Source organism: Schistocerca americana, chromosome 3 (genome assembly GCF_021461395.2).
Source record: "Schistocerca americana isolate TAMUIC-IGC-003095 chromosome 3, iqSchAmer2.1, whole genome shotgun sequence".
NCBI lineage: Eukaryota > Metazoa > Arthropoda > Insecta > Orthoptera > Acrididae > Schistocerca > Schistocerca americana.
The window spans coordinates 671150240-671172112 of NC_060121.1; the positions used below are offsets into that span (position 1 = coordinate 671150240).

General features: G+C 41.1%; 1 protein-coding gene across 1 annotated transcript in view; it reads left to right on the forward strand.

The window, feature by feature from the left end:
• The first annotated feature begins 229 nt into the window (after positions 1 to 229).
• LOC124606306 (organic cation transporter 1-like) overlaps positions 230 to 21873 on the forward strand; it is a 34453-nt gene continuing 12809 nt past the window's right edge. The window contains exons 1-2 of the mRNA XM_047138288.1: positions 230 to 494; positions 17345 to 17532. Of these exons, the coding sequence (XP_046994244.1) occupies positions 230 to 494; positions 17345 to 17532 (453 nt within the window). The remainder of the gene's footprint in view (positions 495 to 17344; positions 17533 to 21873) is intronic.

The window sequence follows — 21873 nt, forward strand, 5'->3', positions numbered from 1 at the left end:
TACTCAGTCAAAACTTTTTCTAACTCAACCATCACAGTCAGTTCCCTGCGACAAGTGAAAATCCGTCTTACCCTGTAAGTGGTATTCCATTGACATCGAAATTCAGTAATGGCAGAATCAAACCATATTTCTGCGGGATTTCCGTTTTCATCGTTACGTGTAATGATTTTCCCACTCTTAGAACTTTGTGCGTTCCCACAGGAATGTCGATATACCATCACGAACATCAATGTACCCTGGACCTACACTCTTCTATGTGCGATGGTATGGTGTCAGCAGGGCGGTGTACCTGCTGACGTCTCTGGCGCTGGTGCTCAGCGTGGGCTTGCTGAGCGTCAACCCTTTCCTGACGGTGTCCGCGCAGGGCGTGGCGCAGCTGCCGGCCTTCATCGCGGTCCACTGCTGCGCCTCCAGGTTCGGCCGGCGCTGGTCCGCTGCCGCCTATCCACTGCTGGCCGCAGTCGCAGGGGCTGTCCTCGTGCTGATGGTGACCAGTAAGTGCTGGCCCTGACTCTGCTAGCTGTTACCATTCGTGAATAATAACCACTTGAGCAAAATACAAAATAAAGAAATATTCACCTACCCCCTCCCCTCTCTGCAGTCACACATCACGCTAGTATATCTCTGGCATTGACACAGGCCACAATTTGGAGGGAAAAAAGGGTTCTCAAGTTTCATCAGGTATACCACACCTAGCAGAAGCCCCTCATGGTGATTAGATACTGTAGAGCAGGACTGGACAAGAATTCAGCTCTTGAACAGTGCCACAGCTTTCAGCGTCAATGAACACTTCTCCAACCTCCACGCCAGGTTGTCTGAACGCAAGGAGAGCAAAGAGGAGAAACAGCGAACGTGACACATTCACCTGGCAGTAATGTCGCACGGTATACGATTTGGTTTCGTATTTCAAATTCCTCAACAGCACAGAACATAAACAAAACAAAATTTCAGTATTATTTAATTATTTTTGGCGCAGTGAAGACGTAGTATAATTTTTGTCTGGCCCAGAGAGTCGGCATACGGACAGATGCAGAAAATTTCATAGATTTACACACTCTATCATTCACATAAGTGTGACTTACTTAGTTTCACATTCGAAAAAATGTCTTTCACACAGATATGTCAATCGAAATATTGTATATACTTTTGTAACGTCATTACACAGATACAGAAAATCTGCTTGAGGAATGCAATGTAGAAGCCCTGGAAAGTTCGAACGTAAAAGGATTTGTCATTAAATCTGACTTACGGGTCAGTCTGTTACATCTGCACATGCACGGGGGCGATTTCAGCTGAAACGGAAAACGGTTTCGATAACCGCTCAAAAACGGATGTAAAACTGGCAGTGTCCTCAAAACATTTAGGAAACTATCCTCGTAATTCTTTCAAGTCTACAACCTCGCAATTTTCCAAAGGCAGTGGATTTATGGAACTGGGCTGTGTTTCTCAGAATCTATCCTTTCTATAACGCGATTTTCTTTTTAAATGCATTCCCATCAAAACATAATTAATTTTTGTTCATACATTCTTTTTACCTCAGTATATTCAACTGTAGCAAGTTTGAAATCGAAAAATCACTCCTGGTATGCCTCTTGACGTAACCAGTGTCCCTCCCATTGATATGTATAATCTGCCTACACTTCGTTCAATTTCTTCGAGAGCTGCTGCAACTGGTAGTGGAATAACGCGTGCAAATTCAGAAAATTTACTATTCCTATCACTAATTTCTTCACGTGTTGCATACCTGAAAATTTAACACAAAGTGCTTATTGACATACGGAACAATGAATCCCGTTTGTCGATTGTTGTAAGTTTTTGAATTTTCACCGCCGAGTAAATTTTAAATTATTTCTGCATGCTACTGTAATATCGTTATAGCAATTTTGCAATACCCGTCGCTTATACGTTGCATGAGATAAGTTAAGGATTATCGTCGATCTGTTTTGTCATTTTCATTCATTTTTAAAGGATTGTGACAACAGATCACTAGACTACCTCTTTTTGTGCAAACAGCGGCTGGAACTTCGAATGTCCTTCAGACCACGAAGAAATAGCGAAGAGTAAACAGTGCTGACAGATCGACTATACTGAACTGAAGTGACCTGTGCCGCCCGAAAAATGCCACAACTCAATACTAAACGCAATGTAGTGCTGTATCGAGTACTTCAGGAAGGAACGAGCAATGGCATCAGAGGGCGAGCCTTTGCCCGCACACCTGCCCCTTGGCACGCCCTGATCGGCCCTGCTGTAGAGCTATAAGATTACGGGAATGTTGTTTCCTACGTTACAGCCGCTGTTTCCTATACTTGCAAGCAACTTCTGACGGATTTCGACTGGTGATTTAACAGGCCAGTCAAAGTGATTTAAGTCTTCACTCTATCTATTTTTGTGACCTACCAACGGATGCCACGGGGTCGCAACAGAGCGCGCTGCTTGTCCCAACGGCCTGCTTTTAGAGCGCTATCAGTGGGAGTCCACTCTCACTATATTACTCATCGAGTGCCTGTGAGTCTTCATGCCACAGCTCACCAGTGTAGACGGGCACACACCAAGACATTACGGTGTGCCATAATGTTGACACTAACCCATTGGAGGAGAGCCACTCGGTGTTCTACATTTGAAAAGACACACTGTAGTCCGAAGTCTTAAACTAGTGTCAGACCCAAAACAGCTGCGCCTAAGGATTTATCTGTTCGAATTTAGTCCTCTGTACCGCCATAGGGCCACCGAAGACAATTAATTTCGATACAAGACTATCAAAACCCTCGCTTTCGGCTGTTCGATGTTCCACAGCTAGTGAATGGTGTGCTTGAATAAGACGAACTGAAACAAAATTTATTTAATTTGGCAAGCTTATTTGGCATCTTCAATGTCATGGCAGTGTGGTCTAGCTCTAGCTGTGTTTCCATTATAAATTGTAAGGCTGCAAATCACTGCCACTGAGTACGATATACATAAATCCGCCCTATAATACGTGTTATCCTAATTATTATGAGGGTTGTCCAGAAAGTAAGTTCCGATCGGTTGCGAAATGGAAACCACTGAGAAAATCCGGTAAAGCTTTGCACACATGTGTTGGAAAGTGTCTCTAGTATGCCCGTCGATGGTGTCGCGTCGCTCTTTGCAGTTTTCAGTGAACAGTGAGCACGTAAAGATGCGTAGGGAATAGCGTCTCCCGCCAAGTATGAGGGCCTGGTTAGAGATTTCGCCTGTGTCATGTAGCCCACATAACACAACGGTCGAGCAGTTATTTCTTCATGCCGATTCTCGGCCGCACACTACAGGGGCAACGAGGACGCTCCTGCAGCGTTTCCGATGAGAAGTGTTACAATACGGTCCGTAATTGGCTCCCCTGAGTCTCATCTCTGCTCACAAGAACCACTGGCTATGAAGACAAAGTTTCTCCACAGACAACGAGCTGCAGACCAGTGCACATAACTGGCCGAAAGCACAGGCACCTGCTTCCTATGAGGAGGATATTGGAAACTTGATACGACACTAAGACAAAACTCGAAGTTGGAGCGGCGACTATGTAGAGAAGTAGGTGGAAGGGGTACCGAACTGTCGCAAATAAAAGTTTCTGGTTTCCTCTGTGGTTTCCATTTCGCGACCGATCGGAACTTACTTTCTGGACAACTCTCGTATTTCGTACTTTAATTCAGTATTGTCTGTATTATGGGCTCAAACGTTAGAATTTATTTTATTTATTGTCAATTTTTTACATGTAATTATACAGATCTCTGCAATTTCTTGTACTTTTTATGTTCTATATGTAACCTGAAGTTCTTTATTTTCAAATTTTTATTATTGTATATCCTTCTTTCATGTCTATGTTTAATGAAACTGCATTGAATTAATATAATTACCGCTTATGGCTAGTTTATTGGGTGAAACCGTCAAGTTTACCAGGCAGGGTATGTATCCAGTCCTGGTTGGAGAGGTCGGTTCCCGATTGCCATTTTCCTGTGCTAACAGACGTTCTTATAAATTATTTGCCAATCTGGCCCGTGTAGTTCTTGTTGAGCCTTACGGAAATAAATTGTGGGGTTTTTATTCTTTTGGTTCAGTACAGGCTTGAAAAAAAAGTACTACATGGTCACTCAAACAGATAGAACAGCTTTCAGTTTTTTGTTACGGTCAAACTATGGAAGATAGAAACAACACATCGTGCATGTCATTGGATAGAGGGAGGTTCAAAATTTTATGTCCTTACAGGCAATATGTTGTACACTCAATATGAACACCATGTGTTTCTCGAGAAACATCGAAACGGTAGTCCATATCTTTCTGCATACGAATCGACAGGTCCCTCTTTACGAACTTGCAGCATGCTGCAGATCAAAAATAGGTCTGCAACTTGTTTCATAATTGAAATAAATTGTTGTAGCCCTGTCATATGTTGTACTGAAAAGTTTCTTTTCTTATTTCTTGATGTTGACTAGTTTCGGACATCTCTGTCCACTTCCAAATAATCCGAATCGTAAGTGTGATAACACAGGCCATAGCCTATGTACAAAACCTGCTCGTGCAGTGGAGATCAAAACGGCACCATGTCCGGCTCAATAACAGCAAAAAGACTACATAGGACAGACAGTACTGATCTAATGTCCGTCCTATTTTGTCTATTTACAATTGCTGAGGCGCTTTGATCATCACTGCTAGGGCAGTTTTTGCACCCAGTCTATCGCCTGTGTTGTCACACTTACGGTACGGATGGTTTGAAAATGGACTCATGCGTCGGATGGTAGTCACAATCAAGACATAAAAAAGTTATTTCTCAACTACTGACAGAGCTATAACCATTTCTTTCAAGGTCCCTTTTTATTGCATCGACAGATTCATCAATTCGACTTGTCAGCTCTTGGAGAGTAGCTGACGCAGGTGGGACAAAGACTGTCTGTTACGTACTCCCACAGAAAAAAAAATTGTAAAGTGTGAGGTGCGGTGACATGGGAGGCCAAAAGCAATAAACAAGATCTCGTCGTCCACCTCTTCCAGTTTAGCGCTGTGGGGTGGTGTTCGTTCTTCAAGGTGAAAGCGAGGCGGGGCGCCGTCATGCATAAAAAATGAAATAATAGTTATCTTCGTGAAGTTGATGAAACAACCAATTATGCAGGCATTGCTCAGTTCCCTACGTAATAAAGAAAGGTCGACAAACTTTGACAACATGTAAGGCACAAAACACATTCGGTTCCGGCGAGACTCTTTCACTTTCGACGACGATGCCAGGATTTTTTCGCGCACAAATTCCTATATTATGGTTAGAGATTTGTCTGAAAAGATGACTCATTAGGAAAAAAGAGTGCACTGCCATAAACTGGAGAACTCTGTTACAGTCGCCGGGACGTAATTGCTACACTAACTACAACTTATAAGGCTTCATACGCAGTCGTCGTTTCAGAACACGCATGCTGTTGTTTGATGAAGTTGAAGTTGGTGGGCAGAACGTTTTGTGTTCTCCCGCGGGCTCTGTGTGACTCATCTCGGACACGCTCGACTTTATTATCTGACGTGCGCGGACGACTAATGTCTTCCTCTTGCATATGAAGCCAACTTCCAAAAATATTGTATGCCAATCATAAATCTGCCTGTGCAGAAGTGACTTCTTGCTGAATCGACAGCGCGATGCACGTTTTACTTTTAACAATGGACTGGCTTCGCGCGGGTTTCAACACACAAAATGATCTCTTTTGTGGTGTAGTCGCAGTTTTTCTGCGCAAAAACAACGAAGCAGCTGTGTTACAACTTTGAAACCCCGTCTATGCAGTGACATGCGCAATGCGTTTCTATATCTGTCTATAACAAACAATTGCAATCTGTTCTTTCTTTTCGAATCACCCGGTACTCTTTCTTTGGAGTAAATACTTTCTTGGCGTCGTATATTCCACTCCCACCTCCATGGCAGAAGATTGTGGTACACTGAGTGTTACCAGAAAAATTGTTAATAGGTTGGATTTTGTTTTAATAAAAAGAGATTCATATTTTTGAATATTACATGCAGTGTCTGTTGGTGAGGCCGGCTTACCTCAGAAGGGAATACACTGGTTTGTGACACCCTTCTCAACCAACCACTGAAACAATAAAATCTGTTTTAAACTTCCTGAGGCCAAAACTGCATAAAAATTAGCAATGACATGGGTTTGTAGTTGTCCTAAGGCCAAGAGCCTCGTAAAACCTACAATAACATTGTTTTGTAACTGTCATGATACTTGCTCAATAAGCTGTACACCGTTTTCCGCTATAAATTTAAATCTAGAAACAGCATGTTCCATAACACATCAGAGTTTCAGAGAGATCGTGTTCAGAATGCATTGCGCAGTGCGTCCCTTCAGTTCAGCTGCATTTGTTCTCAGTTTGTAATGTGTAATATTGCAGTGTGTAACCTAACTACTTCGATGCGTGACGAACAGCGTGCTGTAATTGAGTTTTTAACGGTAGAAAGTATTCGTCCTCACCCTGAGCACCATATCCTACAATACGAGAATGCCAGACCACGCACAAGCGCTGCAACAATCCGACTTCTTGGGTTCGCAGTCATTCATCATCCTCTATACGTTCCTGACTTGGCCCATCCTATTCCCAAAACTTAAAAAAAAAAAAAACGCATTCGAGGACTTCACTTTGATAGTGATGAAGCGCGCAAGCAGAGGTGAGGTTGTGTCTCTGTCAACAAAGTGAAACATTCTACGCTGACAGAGTTAAAAATTAAGTCTCTCGTTGGGAAGAATGTATTCTTCGCCAGGGTGGCTATGTTGAAAAACAAGTATGTAGAAATAAAGGATAAAGATGTAGAACGTAGATGTATAATGTTAGTGAAGTTTGGTTTATTTAAAAACCTTCAGTGTTTTCACATAAATTCGGAAGCGTTATTCTTCGGCCATGCCCCGGTTCGTCCTGATATGCAAGATTTCGATATGCGTTATTCTTGAAGTTTGCTGCATAGTGGGTATTCCATAAGGTTTCGGGCTCGCACAGCGCTGACGTTAACACATTGTCACGACTGTTCGGCTTACATCTACTCAGACATTTTCAGGTCTGCCTTAATAGCCTTTATCTAGATGATGTCCCTTTGTATTACGCATTGAGACTGAAACAATGTCTTGACACAGAAATTCCAGAATATTCTGTTGGATGCCGTAAAGTCAGTGGAGATCTAAGAGTGCTGTCTTTTATGAGACAAACTGGAGGCTAAAGTCTACTATGTTGCAATGGCTAACTTCACCTTATTCATCAACTTTATAAATCCTGGTTTCATATTAAGCTCACTGAAATCCGATAATATTACGTGATAGGAAGTTACATTATCTCAGCAGCAAAAACGTTGAAAAATACACCATGTTATTACTCAATGGTGATAGCAAAGTTATGAGGTATAATGAGCTAATCTCAGCTTCTAATTGTCAGTCATTCTTCCACGAGCTGGATTTCGGCTTTTATGAACTTGATTATAAATAAGTGTGGGTGAAAGTGACTCTTCCTTCTGAACAAATAGTACAGAGCTGTGGACTTTCGTGATGTGTGAGATGGGGCGGATCGTGCTACTGTTTCTAGAAGCTTATTCTTTCGTTGTAAGACAAATACAATGGCTAGAATTTAATCTCATATCGGTACCGTCTCCCAAAGTCACAGCTCTCTGTAATGTTACAGAAGAACACCAATGGTCATGTAACAGCTGCGCCGATTACCCTGATGAGAATTCTGACCAACAAGGCTTGGATTTCTCTTTATTGCACTGCCACTTAAGGCGAATACCAGGCTGGATCCTTTGAAAATGGAATGACAGTTCTCTCCCCAATCCATTTATATCCCGAATTTGTAGACAGAACTCGTCGTCGGTGAGACGTTAATCTTTATTATTCTTTCTTTGACTACGTATTTCGCAGATATAAAGAAATTTAGAAAATTATTCCATATTTCGGCAGCGGTACGTTCTCCATTGAGGACAGTCTTCTTAGTACTGTAGCGTGACGAAGGAAGGAACTTTAATGTTTAGTTTCCCGTTGACGACCGAGCCATTATAGGTAGGGCACGAACTCGGACTGTGGAGGTACTAGGAAGGATGCCTGCCGTGCACGTTTCAAATGAACGATTCCGGCTGTAACGTCCTTCGGATCTTCGGTCTTGGCTAACACTCAGCGATAGAGCATGAGATTGTTATTTCTTATGTATCGGTACCGACGTTACAAAAAGAACATTGATGATCTGAACTCGCGACTTGTGCGAGATATTTACTTCTCCAAATGTCGTAATTAAATCATTTATAATCGATGGTTTATTAGTTGCTATTTAAATATTAATGTTAAGTTCAAATTAGTTCTAGCGACACCAGATTCCCTATAGACTGTTTGTAATCTCAAATCTATAATCAGTCGTAACAGTGTTATTAATTCCTAACGTCAAGGAGTTTCTATATAAGCGCCGAGCGCTTCAGTCAAATAATATCGCAGCACGTTATCTCTATAAATAATATTGTAAAACTTGAATGATAAATGCGTGAATTGACGCGATATGCTGGTTTATTACAGAATATTAGTCACTTCCTAACAAAGCCGTGAGGAAGAAGCTTTCCCAGGTGTTGAAGGGAATTATAAATTATATGCTTCGTAACTGTAGCCAAGTCCCATAGTCCATTAGTTATTGCGGATGAAATTGTCTGTCTGTGTTCACTACCTAAATAGTGTTCACTTTCTAAATAGTGTTCACTTCAGGTTATCTATTTAAAAGTCACTTCTGTCTAATATATGCAAGTCCTCTGTCTGAATTCTAAATAACGTAATATTTGAAGTCAAAGTATTGTTTCACTGCGTCATAGTAGATCGCAATAATCAATTCTGAAAAAACAATCTAATTGCGCCTACATATACAAGCATTCAAAAATATGACCTGATTCGGCTAACTCTAGTAACGTAGTGATAATGGATTGAATTATCCTTAGCCATTACTCACGAATCTCAAAGAGTATGAGTATTCTTTGGGAACGTTGATTCTACTTTGTGATTTTTAATTATAATTATTTTGCGATTTACTATGATTTTGAATTTTGAGTTTGATTTTACTGGAATCCTATCTTTCTTTCGTATGTTAATAAATTACTAATGATTACTAATGATTCCAATGATTCCAATACTAATGATTCCTGATTCAATTACAGCTTAATATCCAAATGATAGTGTTAACTGGAAATTTGTTTGCTTGTTCATTTTTCATGGAATTTGGAACTTGTTTTGAGAAAAAATCTTTGGGAATTTTGGAGCTAATTTTTGATTTTCATTTCTCGTCCGAGGAAGTGGCATTACACTGCACTCACTCGAGTGATTTTAGGAATTTTAGGGACCAACGGAAAACCCTAATCTGGATGTTCGAACGAGGAGTTGACCCCTATCCTCCCGAATGCGTGCTCAGGTTATGAGCTCTGTTACATGTCGCCCAGTGTGTAACATGGTGCATGAGTAGCAAGGTAGCCAGTACAACAGCTCACAAATGTAAGAGGTATCTTGTTTCTGTGAGACATCCTATTGTATGCTATGTCTGTGATCCGTGATGAAATTATACAGGGTGCAGCGAAACTCACGCACTCGGGCTTCGCAGCTCGACTCCTCACATGTCAGTGATAAAAAAATGGCTGTCACAAAATTACGTACGGCGAGTACATCCGGCAGAAAAAGGACGTTAAATAGTGGCAATCTAGCAACACTCTTACCACATGTATGGTAACTACATCTGTCAGCACATACTGGCTTTGCTGTACAGCTGGTGCAGTGGACAGAGTTTTTGGGTTAGCATGCAGGAGGTCAATGGTTCGATCCTGGGCCGATGCATTTGCTTTTTATTTGGTAAATAACAGGATGGTACGGTATCAGGCATCTTAATCGTCAACAGAGATTTCAGTGGATCCTCTAGAAAACATTTGCACTTACACACTACAATCGTAGAGATGGAAGACTGGTCAGCTTTGAAAGAAGCCATTTCTACTTCATGGGCGTGAATTTATCAGCTTCATCTACTAGATGTGAAACCTGTTTTCTTTGTACGCTCCTCCAATGGCCCCATAGATTGGTAGCAACTATTATTCTTGCCTCGTTCAGGTCCATTACACTTCGTTAGGGCCTTACGTTACCAGTACCATTAGCAATGCGCTTTGCTAATAACGTCCAGGCACGGTTACTATTTGTATGTGTTATCACCATGGTCCCACTAATTATGCCTTCCAACATTGATTCCGGTAACCGCATGCTGTTCAGTACGTATCTCAATGCATTATTATTATTATTTTTATTATATCGATGGGATTGTGGAAACATCTTGTCTGTTACCGTTAGGGAAAAAGTGTAATTCGAAACCGAACATCTCACAATTAGCGGTGTCGGGGTGAATCATACAGAACATTGTCGGTCAGATGGGTAATACGCGTTAGGTCGAACAGCGTGCAGGACTGACAGCGTATTTACACTTTATGCGCTGTCCAGCGGACAGGGAGTAGTAGCGAGCGGCGTAATGCACCCGTGACAGACTCCAATGTACATGTGTACACGTTTTGAATTTTCTTATTGTAAACCTCTAAACATTGTTGCAGACGTATGGCATACACAAACAATGAATATGTGGCTATGTTTCTGGGCCTTGAAAATTTGTTTTGTTGTCTGGAGCTGCGCCTTCGGGAGTCAGGTTATCTCTTTCCACCATCACGTGACAGAGGTCGTCCACGAGCTAGCCATACTCCAGCTATTGAGGAAGCTATTCTGGAGGTCATACATCGAGAATCTCAACGAAGTATACGTAGCGTAACAAGGGTTGTGTTGAGTTGTTTGGGGGAAGAGACCAAACAGCGAGGTCATCGGTCTCACCAAATTAGGGAAGGAAGTCGGCCGTGCCCATTCAAAGGAACCTTCCTGGCATTTGTCTGGGGCGATTTAGGGAAATCACGGAAAACCTAAATCAGGATGGCCGGGCGCGGGATTGAACCGCCCTCCTCTCGAATGCGAGTCCTGCGTGCTAACCACTGCACCACCTCGCTCGGTGCGTAGCAAGGAAGCTGCGTGTCTCGCAACGCACAGTAGTTAGCGTGCTGCACGAGCATGGGCTGCACCCCTATCGTTATGCTTTCACGCAACACCTGCATTCTGCAGATCGTCATCAGTGGATGTAATTCTGTGAATGGTTCCAAGAACAACAGGAAGCCAACGATGGCTTCGTGAACACCGTAATATGGTTGGATGAAGCAGCATTCACTCGAGAGGGGAAGATGTTCCACTACATGTTCGGCTTCCCGGCGGGGACAGGGATTTTCTCTGCCTCGTGATGACTGGGTGTTGTGTGATGTCCTTAGGTTAGTTAGGTTTAAGTAGTTCTAAGTTCTAGGGGACTGATGACCATAGATGTTAAGTCCCATAGTGCTCAGAGCCATTTTGAACCATGTTCGGCAGAGGATATGGTTGCAGCATGATGGTGCACCTCCACACTCTGGAACTAATGTGCGAAAGTACTGGGACAGGGATATGGCTTGGACGTGGAGGTCCAGTTGTATGGCCACCGTGTTCACATGACCTAAATGCCCTGGATTTCTTCTTGTGGGGACACCCGAAGGAGTACGTGTACTCTACCCTGCCGACGAATATGGACGAATTGGTAGTGCGTGTTCATGCTGCTCTTGTTACTGTGGATGCAGCTATGCTGAGAAGGGTCCAGAGCTGTATGATCCAGCGGGTTGCGCAATGTTTGGACGTGGAGGGAGGTCGCTTAGATCATCTGTTGTTCTGGGGACAACGTATTCTGTTTTGAAGGTCATTTGGTCATTAATATGGACATTTTAGTGTCACTGGTTGCTAATTTGCGAGATTTGAGCGCTCATATTACATCTAGTATAAATGACAAGTAGATGTTGTGTTATTGTACTGTGCTATCATCTTAAGCATCCCGAAATTTATATTGTTTTTGTAGTTATTTTGTCCTATGACAGGACATTTGTTTCAACTATCGATTTCTTATTTGTCTAACCACGTATTTGTTATGTTCAGGGTTACAAAAGTTGTAAATTTGGGATATATGTAACCTAATAAACGCTGTATATTACAGTATGAAACGCCAGAATGAAATTAGCAAATAAAAATAGTGCACCCCTACCCAGGAAGGAACCCTCGGCCTCCTGCACGCTAACTCGAAGCTCTATCCACAGCCCCAACTGTAAAACACGATGAGCATTTGCTGACAGATGTAGTTACCGTACCTATGGTTATATTGTTGCTAGATTGCCATTCTTTAACGTCCTTTTTCTGTCGGATGTACTCGCCAGACGAAATTTTGGGAGAGACATTTTCTTTTATCGCTGGCATTTGAGGAGTCGCGCTGCGAAGCCCGAGTGCGCGAATTTCGCTTCACCCCGTGTGTCACTAAACAATGAAATGCTGAGCGTCAAATGTTGCCTAGGAAAATCAACTAGTGTCCTAATAGCGGCAGTAATGAGCCCTTATATCACGAAAATTGACGTATCAGTTACTCAGAATTGGTGTTCGTCCTGTTTACCACTACAATACAAGAAATACACTTCATCTGAATGGGATAAGGGTACTGAGCAACGAATACTGCATTTCATGAAAGAACCTCTTGTTGTGAGTCTCTACTTTCATTATTGGTACAGGCTGCAGATGGGGTATGGGGGGGGATTCTCAACCTGTGATTCAGAGACAAATGACTTCATTTCTATAAGTAATCTACCGCTTTCATAATCTTGCTTCCAAATGTGGTTTTGTTTCGTTTTACAATTATTTGAAAAGTGAGGATTTAGACTCCGCATTCATATCACGGAAGCCACTAAAGGCGCTGACACTGAGGACGATAGCTACTGACTGGAGCAATAACCACAGTCCTACTATGAGGGAGGTGGTAGCAAATGTACGTAAGAAGACCGAGAGTAATCAGTGAAATATAACTGATACGCTCTCATGCGTCGCTAAGCTATCTTAAGCCAGCGAAATATTGTTGGACACGACTGGGTGGCCGATCTGGAACGAAACGTAGAGAGAAACTACACACATTTCAATAGCCCTAAATTGAATGTGTGTATGTGTGTCCATCTCAGACTACAACAAAGAGAAATAGTGATCGTTTGTTATCAGAGTAGAAATGTCGAAATAATAGTATTAGTAGCAGTATTACTAATAGTAACAATTTTTATTACTGTTAGCATTTGCTGAAAATAAATAAATAAATAAATAAGAAGAAATAACAGCCTCGTAAAAATACCGGGGCTGACCTGGGCCGGATGGTAGCACCCTCTGAGGGCTCCATGCTAGGATTACAGTGAAGACTCCAATGGTAGTGAAGGCGGAAGGAACGGATCTTGGAATGACGAAACTAGTAGGAGAATCAACACATGGAAAAAAATCCGTAATACCTGTGACTTGAAACAAACGGCGAAGTGGTAAGCATCTGTTCACCAGAGGTGCTGTTGAAAACATAATCTTCAGAGTTAACTACCATTAGTTGCATCTTTAGGGGACTTGTTACCCTAACTCGACAACCAATCAACAGTGGAGACTCTATTTGTAAGAGATTTTACCCCAGGGAGCACCCAGTCTCCCGTTTCCAAGGAAACGAGATATAGGCGTTCGCATTCCGGGGGCCTACGACATTGGGCAAAGAATGATTCAGAGCATTCTGAAATCTGCTTTAGACATCAAACCCGCCAAATCAAACAATGAAACAGAAATTTCCTAGTCTCTTTTAATGTAAATTCACAGATAAAAACAGGAAAACTCAAAACTTCAATAAACTTTCTAAACGAAAAAATATGATGATAACAGTATAGCAAGAAACAAGACTTACAGATGATTCGATTCACAAGGATTCAAGATGCTTCAGGAAAAACCAGGGAAAAGAATTATGAAAAAAATACCCTTATTTGGAACAGGTTTAATTGTCAACAAAAACTTATTAAACTGAATAACACAATTAAAATCAGTCAATGAAAGACTAACATTTAGATCATCAAACAAAGTTTACACTATTTTAAATACACAAGCGCCAACAAATGAAAAAAAACAGAACACCGAAAATTTTTGGCAAAATGTATCAAACGCTCTAGATGACATTCCATCCAAAAACACAGTATTACTACGTGGGGACATTAATGCACAGGTTCGCAAAGAACGTCTGCAGAGAGAAAATTCTGTGCACCTAAACGGTCAAACGTAAACGGAGTAAATCACTTAAACCTATGCAAGCAGCATAACATACTAGTGCCGGCCGAAGTGGCCGTGCGGTTAAAGGCGCTGCAGTCTGGAACCGCAAGACCGCTACGGTCGCAGGTTCGAATCCTGCCTCGGGCATGGATGTTTGTGATGTCCTTAGGTTAGTTAGGTTTAACTAGTTCTAAGTTCTAGGGGACTAATGACCTCAGCAGTTGAGTCCCATAGTGCTCAGAGCCATTTGAACCAACCACAACATACTAGTGAAATCTACATTTTTCAAAAAATTTCCTGGTAAACAAACCACGTCGATATAACCATTTCCAATTTCTGGTGAAAAACAACTCGATCATGTTGCTGTAACTGGATATTCTGCAACTGAAGTACTCAAAATAAAAGTTGTCAAGAGCGCCCATTAATTCAGATCACTATCTACGTATCTGTCATTAAATTCAAGGCTGGACCATAATTTGAAAAAGGAACCGATAAGAACCCAGAAATTTTGACATGCAGAGGTTAGCTAGAGAAAACTATTATACAATGCACCTAGAAAAAATACTACCTAGATGTTGGGAAAAAGTTCAAAAAGATTTTACTGGGACTACAGAAGGAACTATCTCTTTAAAAAGAAATGGGAGCATGCTTGGTGAAATGGTGACTGTGATGAGTTAATTATAAAGAAGCAACTAGCTTGGAATATCCAGAACACAAGTAAAAATTATAAGAACAGGATAAAATTTATAGAAGCAAGGAAACATGCATCAAAATGTTTCAAAAAGATCGGAGTACAACACATAAAAGTTCAACGAACGTAACATTTTATGCAAAACTACACGAGGAACTTTTATAAAGCATTAAAAAATAGTTTAAAGAAGCACACACCACCAGGTTTACGCTTCATAAATCCAAGAACACAAAAGACTGCCTATAATGACACAGAGAACTGCAGAATACTTGCAGATTCCTTCATAGAACGTATAACTGCGCTCCACCAAGAATTGCATTTTAATAATGCAATTCAACTACAACCGGACTGAAAGCCAACGACTGTACAGGAAATCAGAGAAATCATGAAACTACTTAAAAATAACAAAGCATCAGGAGAAGACAATGAAGTTGCTGAATTGTGGAAACACTCTGGTGACAACATTAGTCTGTGTCCAACAGAAATAATTAAAGAAATAAAGACAACAAACAACTTACAATCACAATGGACATTAATACATTAACTATATAAAAAAGGATATAAAACTGATCCTAACAATTATAGGGACTTTCCTATTACTAGTGACGTAAAAGGTCTTTCTCATGGCACTTCTAAGGAGAACAGAAGGAATGTTCAACCAACAACCAGGATAGTATCAGGCAGGATTCAGAAAGAAAAGGTCTTGTGCAGAGCATATACTAACTCTAAAAACATAATAGAAAACAGGAAATTCAGAAACTTGAAGTACGTGATGATTCTGTACATTTTAAACAAGCATATGACTCAACTGGTAGAAATGCAGTAATCAACATTTAAAGGAGTTAGGATTTCACAATAAAACAAGAGAAAGAGTTAAATAAACTTTAACAAACACAATATCAAATGCAAAATTTGTGGCGGAACTGTCAAAACCTTTTGAAATAAAATCATTAGTAAGACATCTACTTTTAAATGCGCATTAGGAAAGGTAGTGAGACAATGGAGAAAATCCATCAATACTAAGGGTGTTCATATAGGAAGAAACCCAAAGAAAATTACCTTAGCTTGTCTAGCGTTTGCAGACGACATGACATTATTTACTGAGTCACTATGTAGTGTCAAAGAACAGCTCACAGAATTACAGAAACAAGAAGACAAAATAGGGCCACAAATATCATTTGAAAATATTCATTTTATGACTAATATCAGTGGAGCCCTTCCAAATCTTCAAATTCATAACAATCCTATTTCTAAAAAAAAAAACATTTTAAATGTCTAGGAGAGGGAATCACAAGCAACAAAAAAGAAAAGATAGCCGTAGAAAATAGAGTTTTTAAAATGGAATCGGCATTCCAGATGACAAAGAACATTTACTAGAACACAAAACTAAGACACTATCAAAGGGTGGTAACGTCTGAAACATTTTATACGGCACACTTAAATTAAGAAGATATGGGAATCTTGTAAAATAGAAAAAGTCGAAAGAAACTCTAAGCTAAATACTGGGATGTAGAAGTAATAGTAATGTTGAATACAATTTAAGATCAATCAGAGCGCTCTATTTGTAAAGGTAAAAGCTAACTGACATAACGAGGGAAAGAAGACTACAGTTTTAAGGCCACATATACCTAATGGATAGTAACAGACTAAGCAAGCAAATATTCAACTTATGAAACCGCTACAAATCCAGACCTACATGGTTCACCGAAACTGACAAAGATATGAAAACACACGAATTAGAATGGACATAACAGATAACACGATAATTTTCAGAGAAGCAACACAAAAGAATGGATTCAAGGAAAGAAAGAGGTCTGCAAAAATAAGGTTGGTTGGTTATTTTGGGGAAGGAGACCAGACAACGAGGTCAACTGTCTCATCGGATTAGGGAAGGACGACGAAGGAAGTCGGCCGTGCCCTTTCAAAGGAGCCATCCCGGCATTTGCCTGGAGTGATTTAGGGAAATCACGGAAAACCTAAATCAGGACGGCCGGACGTGGGATTGAACCGTCGTCCTCCCGAATGCGAGTGCAGTGTGCAAAAAGAAGAAAGTGGACCTAGGAAGAAAAGGAACAACCCCCTTAAAGACTCCAAGTGCTATGGGACTTAACATCGGAGGTCATCAGTCCACTAGACTTAGAAGTACTTGAACCTAACTAACCTAAGGACATCACGCACATCCATGCCCGAGGCAGGATTCGAACCTGCGACTTAGAATTCTGTATCTAACGATCCATTGTTTTCATCAAGAACGTGGACTATGATAAGCAATTAAATAAAAGTCCTACTGTAATAAACTTTTCTTTCTGTATGTTACAACAGTCTTGCAATACGTATAGGAAATATTTAAAATCTCTGTTCACTGTTGAATGTTTAGGCTGCTAAGGATGACGTTCCGATACTTCACAGTAATCAACTATCTTTTGTCATCGTTATAGTAGAGGAAAGGTGTATCATAGGAGCTTTTCTGTTTTAGCGGGTACTTCCGGCATCGCCCTGACCGCGGTGGCCTTTGCGATGCAGTTCTTCACAACTGCGAGTGGTGGCATATCACACTTGCAGAGCGCGGAAGTGCACCCCACGTGCCTCCGGCAGATTACTGCCAGCCTCGAATGGTCGATCGCTGCCATCTTTCTCTCCCTCCTTCCGTACATAGTATTCAAGGTACGTTATGAGCTGTGCAGCTTTTGCGCTGCGGCTGAAACAAGCAAAGTTATCCTGACGCTCTCAAACGTTGGTACCGTGGCATTCACAGCAATTTATGCAAGGAGGGGGTGGTGAAAAATTGTAGTCTTACCATTTTTGATATAGCTGATTCAGTTATGTCATGTTATGAAGACTATTTTTGGCAAGAGGTATACAAAGGAAGATATATCTCAATGGACTGATAATTGTCTGCTTAGCAATTTTAAGGTAGGTTACCTGAATACCTAAACGGTATGCATATCTCATTAGCGTGTGCAATTTTTATACTGTTAATATCAATATGGATTCTGTTATTTTTGTTCAACGTTCTAAAATTGTATCATCATATAATTGTATACAGGGTGGTAATCAAGGAGTTATGAATCAGAAGTAGAAAGTATTCACAAACAATTTATTAAATTCCAGTAATACTAGGCTGACACTGAAATTACTAGGTTGGTGCATAAGTTCACAGTGTTTTTCCCATAGTTTAATAAACACAACAGATAAGCAAAATAGAGACTTCAGTCATAAAAAAACATATTCTTATTTACAATTTACAAAAGTCTGCCAACGCTGGGGTAACTTATCGATTCCGGGAATGCAGAAACCATGAGGTTTTGAGGTGAAAGACTCTTCGAGCCATCTTCGTAGCGCATTTTCATTCGGAAAGCAAATTCATTGAACATTGTACGATAGAGAGCGGTAAAGGAGGAAATTTGAGGGAGCGATGCCAGGTGAATAAGGTGGGTGCGGAATGACTTCCCATCCCAACTCCTGTATAGTGTTTTTTGTCAGTCTAGACAAACGTGTGGCTCTTGAAGGGGGGCAGCAGCCTTTCCAGTAGTCGCAGGGGAAACAGTCTGTATGACTGACTGATCTGACCTTGTAACACTAACCAAAACGGCCTTACTGTGCTGGTACTGCGAACGACTGAAAGCAAGGGGAAACTACGGCCGTAATTCTTCCCGAGGGCATGCAGCTTTACTGTATGAATAAGTAGAGAAGAATGCTGAAGATTAGATTGGTAGATCACATAACTAATGAGGAGGTATTGAATAGAACTGGAGAGAAGAGAAATTTGTGGCACAACTTGACTAGAAGAAGAGATCGGTTGGTAGGGCATATTCTGATGCATCAAGGGATCACCAATTTAGTACTGGAGGGCAGCGTGGAGGGTAAGAATCGTAAAGGGAGACCAAGAGATGAATACACTAAACAGATTCAGAAGGATGTAGGTTGCCGTAGGTACTGGGAGATGAAGAAGCTTGCACAGGATAGAGTAGAACGGAGAGCTGCATCAAACCGGCCTCTGGACTGAAGACCACAACAACAACAGCAAAATGTGGGCGGGCGTTACCGTGCAGTAGCATCAGTTCACGCAGTCTTCCTGGTCGTAGTTCTTGGACTGCGTCGGAAAGACGTCTCAGTTGTTGACAGTAAATGTCAGCAATGATGGTTACATCTCTGGGAAGCAGTTAGTAGTACACCACACAGTAGCTGTTTCACCAGACGCGTAACATAATCTTTCATGGATGCTCTCAACTCTTTGAACGGGGAGTTACTGCTTTGTTTGGTGTCAGCCCCACCTTTTTTTTTCCTTCTGTTAACATAAAGACACCATTTCTTGTCACCATTAACGGTACGGGACAGAAATGGTCGGTGTTGTTCATAAGCCAATTGACGGCGTGGAAGCAGAGATGCTCATATGGCCACCAGCTGATTCTTTTATTTTTTTAAAAAATTCTTGGTTTTGGCTTAGAGCATGAGGTACCCACATACAGACTGATATTTTAACCTTCCCCAATGCAAGGAAATGTCGCGGGATCGTGCAATTATCACTGTTCATCACATCTGCCAGTTCGCGAGTACACTGACCTGGATCATTGTGGATTAATGCGTTTAAACGATCTTCATCAACTCCGAAGGTCGTCTTGAACCTTGGGAGTTAGCAACATCATCAAAACGATAGTCCTTAAAACGAGAAAACCGGTTTAGTCCCGCACACTGTGCAAAGGCATTATTCCCATACACGGTGCAAATGTTTCCGGCTGCCTCCGCTGCTGTCACACTTATATTGAACTCCAACAATAGAACATGTCGGAAATGTTCCGATTTCTCCACTTGGTATTCCATTTTCTAGCGTCCATACCTCATCTCACTATCTCCAAATGACAAAATGATAATATGTAAACTCAAATAGCAATAGTGAACTTCCAATAAAAAATGACAGTCGGTAAATTACCCTACAGCAACAGGAAAACCAACACGAAAACGAAAACGCTACGAACTTATGCACCAGTCTAATAAAGATTTGAAATTAAAAGTGAGAACGGTTGAGAAAACCCTGTTTGATACTAACAATAATAATACTCAAAAAGTGGCACCTTAATGTTTCACGAGGTGGAGAAACAGGGCATAAAAGTTAGAAAAATCTTACTCAACTTTGATGACATCTGAAACACATTGTATACTTACTAATCCTCACATGTGGCGACGTTAATAGATTTATTGTATTACTTCCAAGTTTTCTACTTTCAGTGTTGACTGGTATAAGTAAAGATGAATGAGATGTGTTTTCAGAGCTATACTTTTGAACTGCTTGGAAAAAGAGAAACTCAGATGCAGCATTCGACTGAATGAATGTGGGAAATCTCCCAAAGTGCCCTCAAATTAGCCGGTAGAAATGATTTTTAACATCCCATTATTGAACCAAACTGGTCTTCATCTCACCAGTTTTTCGAGTTATTAGGCAGCCAGGCCAACTTGACTAGTACTTTTTTGACTGCATCTGGGACTGTGTTGCGCCCCATGGAGTTTGAGAAAGTCGCAGTTCCTGGAGGCGACATCTTTCCCACCTGAAAATTTCAAACTTTTTCCCTTTCTTCTATGCAGAAAACGGTAAAATCTTTCATTCTAACTAATGTATTTACTCCTTAAGTTTAATGAACAACTGAGTAGTTCACAGTGCACAGCAGTAGCTTAGCCTTGTAAAACTGAATATTGAGACAGCAAGTTATGTCGGATTTTCTTCGCCTACAGAAAACTGTTGTTGTTGATCCTTCGTGCAATGTGTAGTTCGATAAGAGCTGTAAGAGGGAGTGACAGAGAAAAGGCTGAGGACACTATTTCGTCAAAAAGAAATGTGCATAATTTCCCGTGAACGGCGTGAGAAACAGGTAAACTTAAGGTATAATTATAGTGATTGTTAAAGTTACAGTGTTCCCAGTCAGGCTCAGCGGTGTCAATCCTCCAGTTCAGTTGAGCCGCTTATAGAAATTTGTGAAAATTGTTATAAATAAAAGGTCTGTACCCTGATGTCAGCTGGGGGAAAGTGGTTCTTGTTGCAACCCGCCTCCACCACCCATCCTGTCCATTTACGGACGCCAGTGGTTGGCACGGTGCAGTATAAGTTTAGTAAACATCTACGGATTCCTATGAAATCTAAAGTGACCTGCAGATGGGTACATGCGAGCATTCGACTTTCGCCATATACATGTATGGTTGAGGGCAGCCGGTCAGGCAAGTGAAGATCAAGATGCATTGTGCCAATTTTTCACAGCGCTAGTCAGTTAATATGCTTTTTGCAAGACGTGAAAGTAGTACTTGACGAGTCACGTTCGTGAGAGTAAATGGCTTGGTAGATGTGAAGTACTGAACATGTTATTCGCCGGTTCAGGTGAATTTCGCGCAGATCAAGGGAATAAATGAGAAGCAGAACAATTATCGTGTAATGAATAGTGAGTAGGGCTCCTAACATTTCTCCCCGACGTACAAGAAGGCATTTTTTAACTAAAATGTGCGATTACAAGGATATGAAAACACGAATTCCTCTATTCATTGAACGAATAGATTAATAAATTCATCGAATAACCCTGTCAGGAAATCTACTAATTTTCGGCTACAGTTTTACCCAACCACACCTTTGCTAATTGAGACATACGAAACGGTACTACAGTTTAGAGCAAATTTTGCAGTACGTTAGTGGCATAGAGAGCAATACAGCATCCTAAACACAAACACGAAATACTCGTAGAAGAATTTCTAAAACTGACCAATGTAAAACATAAATAGGAAGAAACACAATAACAAAATAACGTGGCAACTTCCTTTGCAGTCGTGTCCTCTTAGCAAGTACTTGCATATAATCGTCAACTGATAGATGAAAATGGAATTCCCGATGTTGTCCTTGGTATTGGCAGGGTCACAATAACAGCTATATAGGTACGTGTCCCGTATGCCTTCTTCAAGTCACATCCCGTTGAAAAACATGGAATTGCCACGAGTGAGCATTCGCAAAAGTAAACATGAAATCCAAAG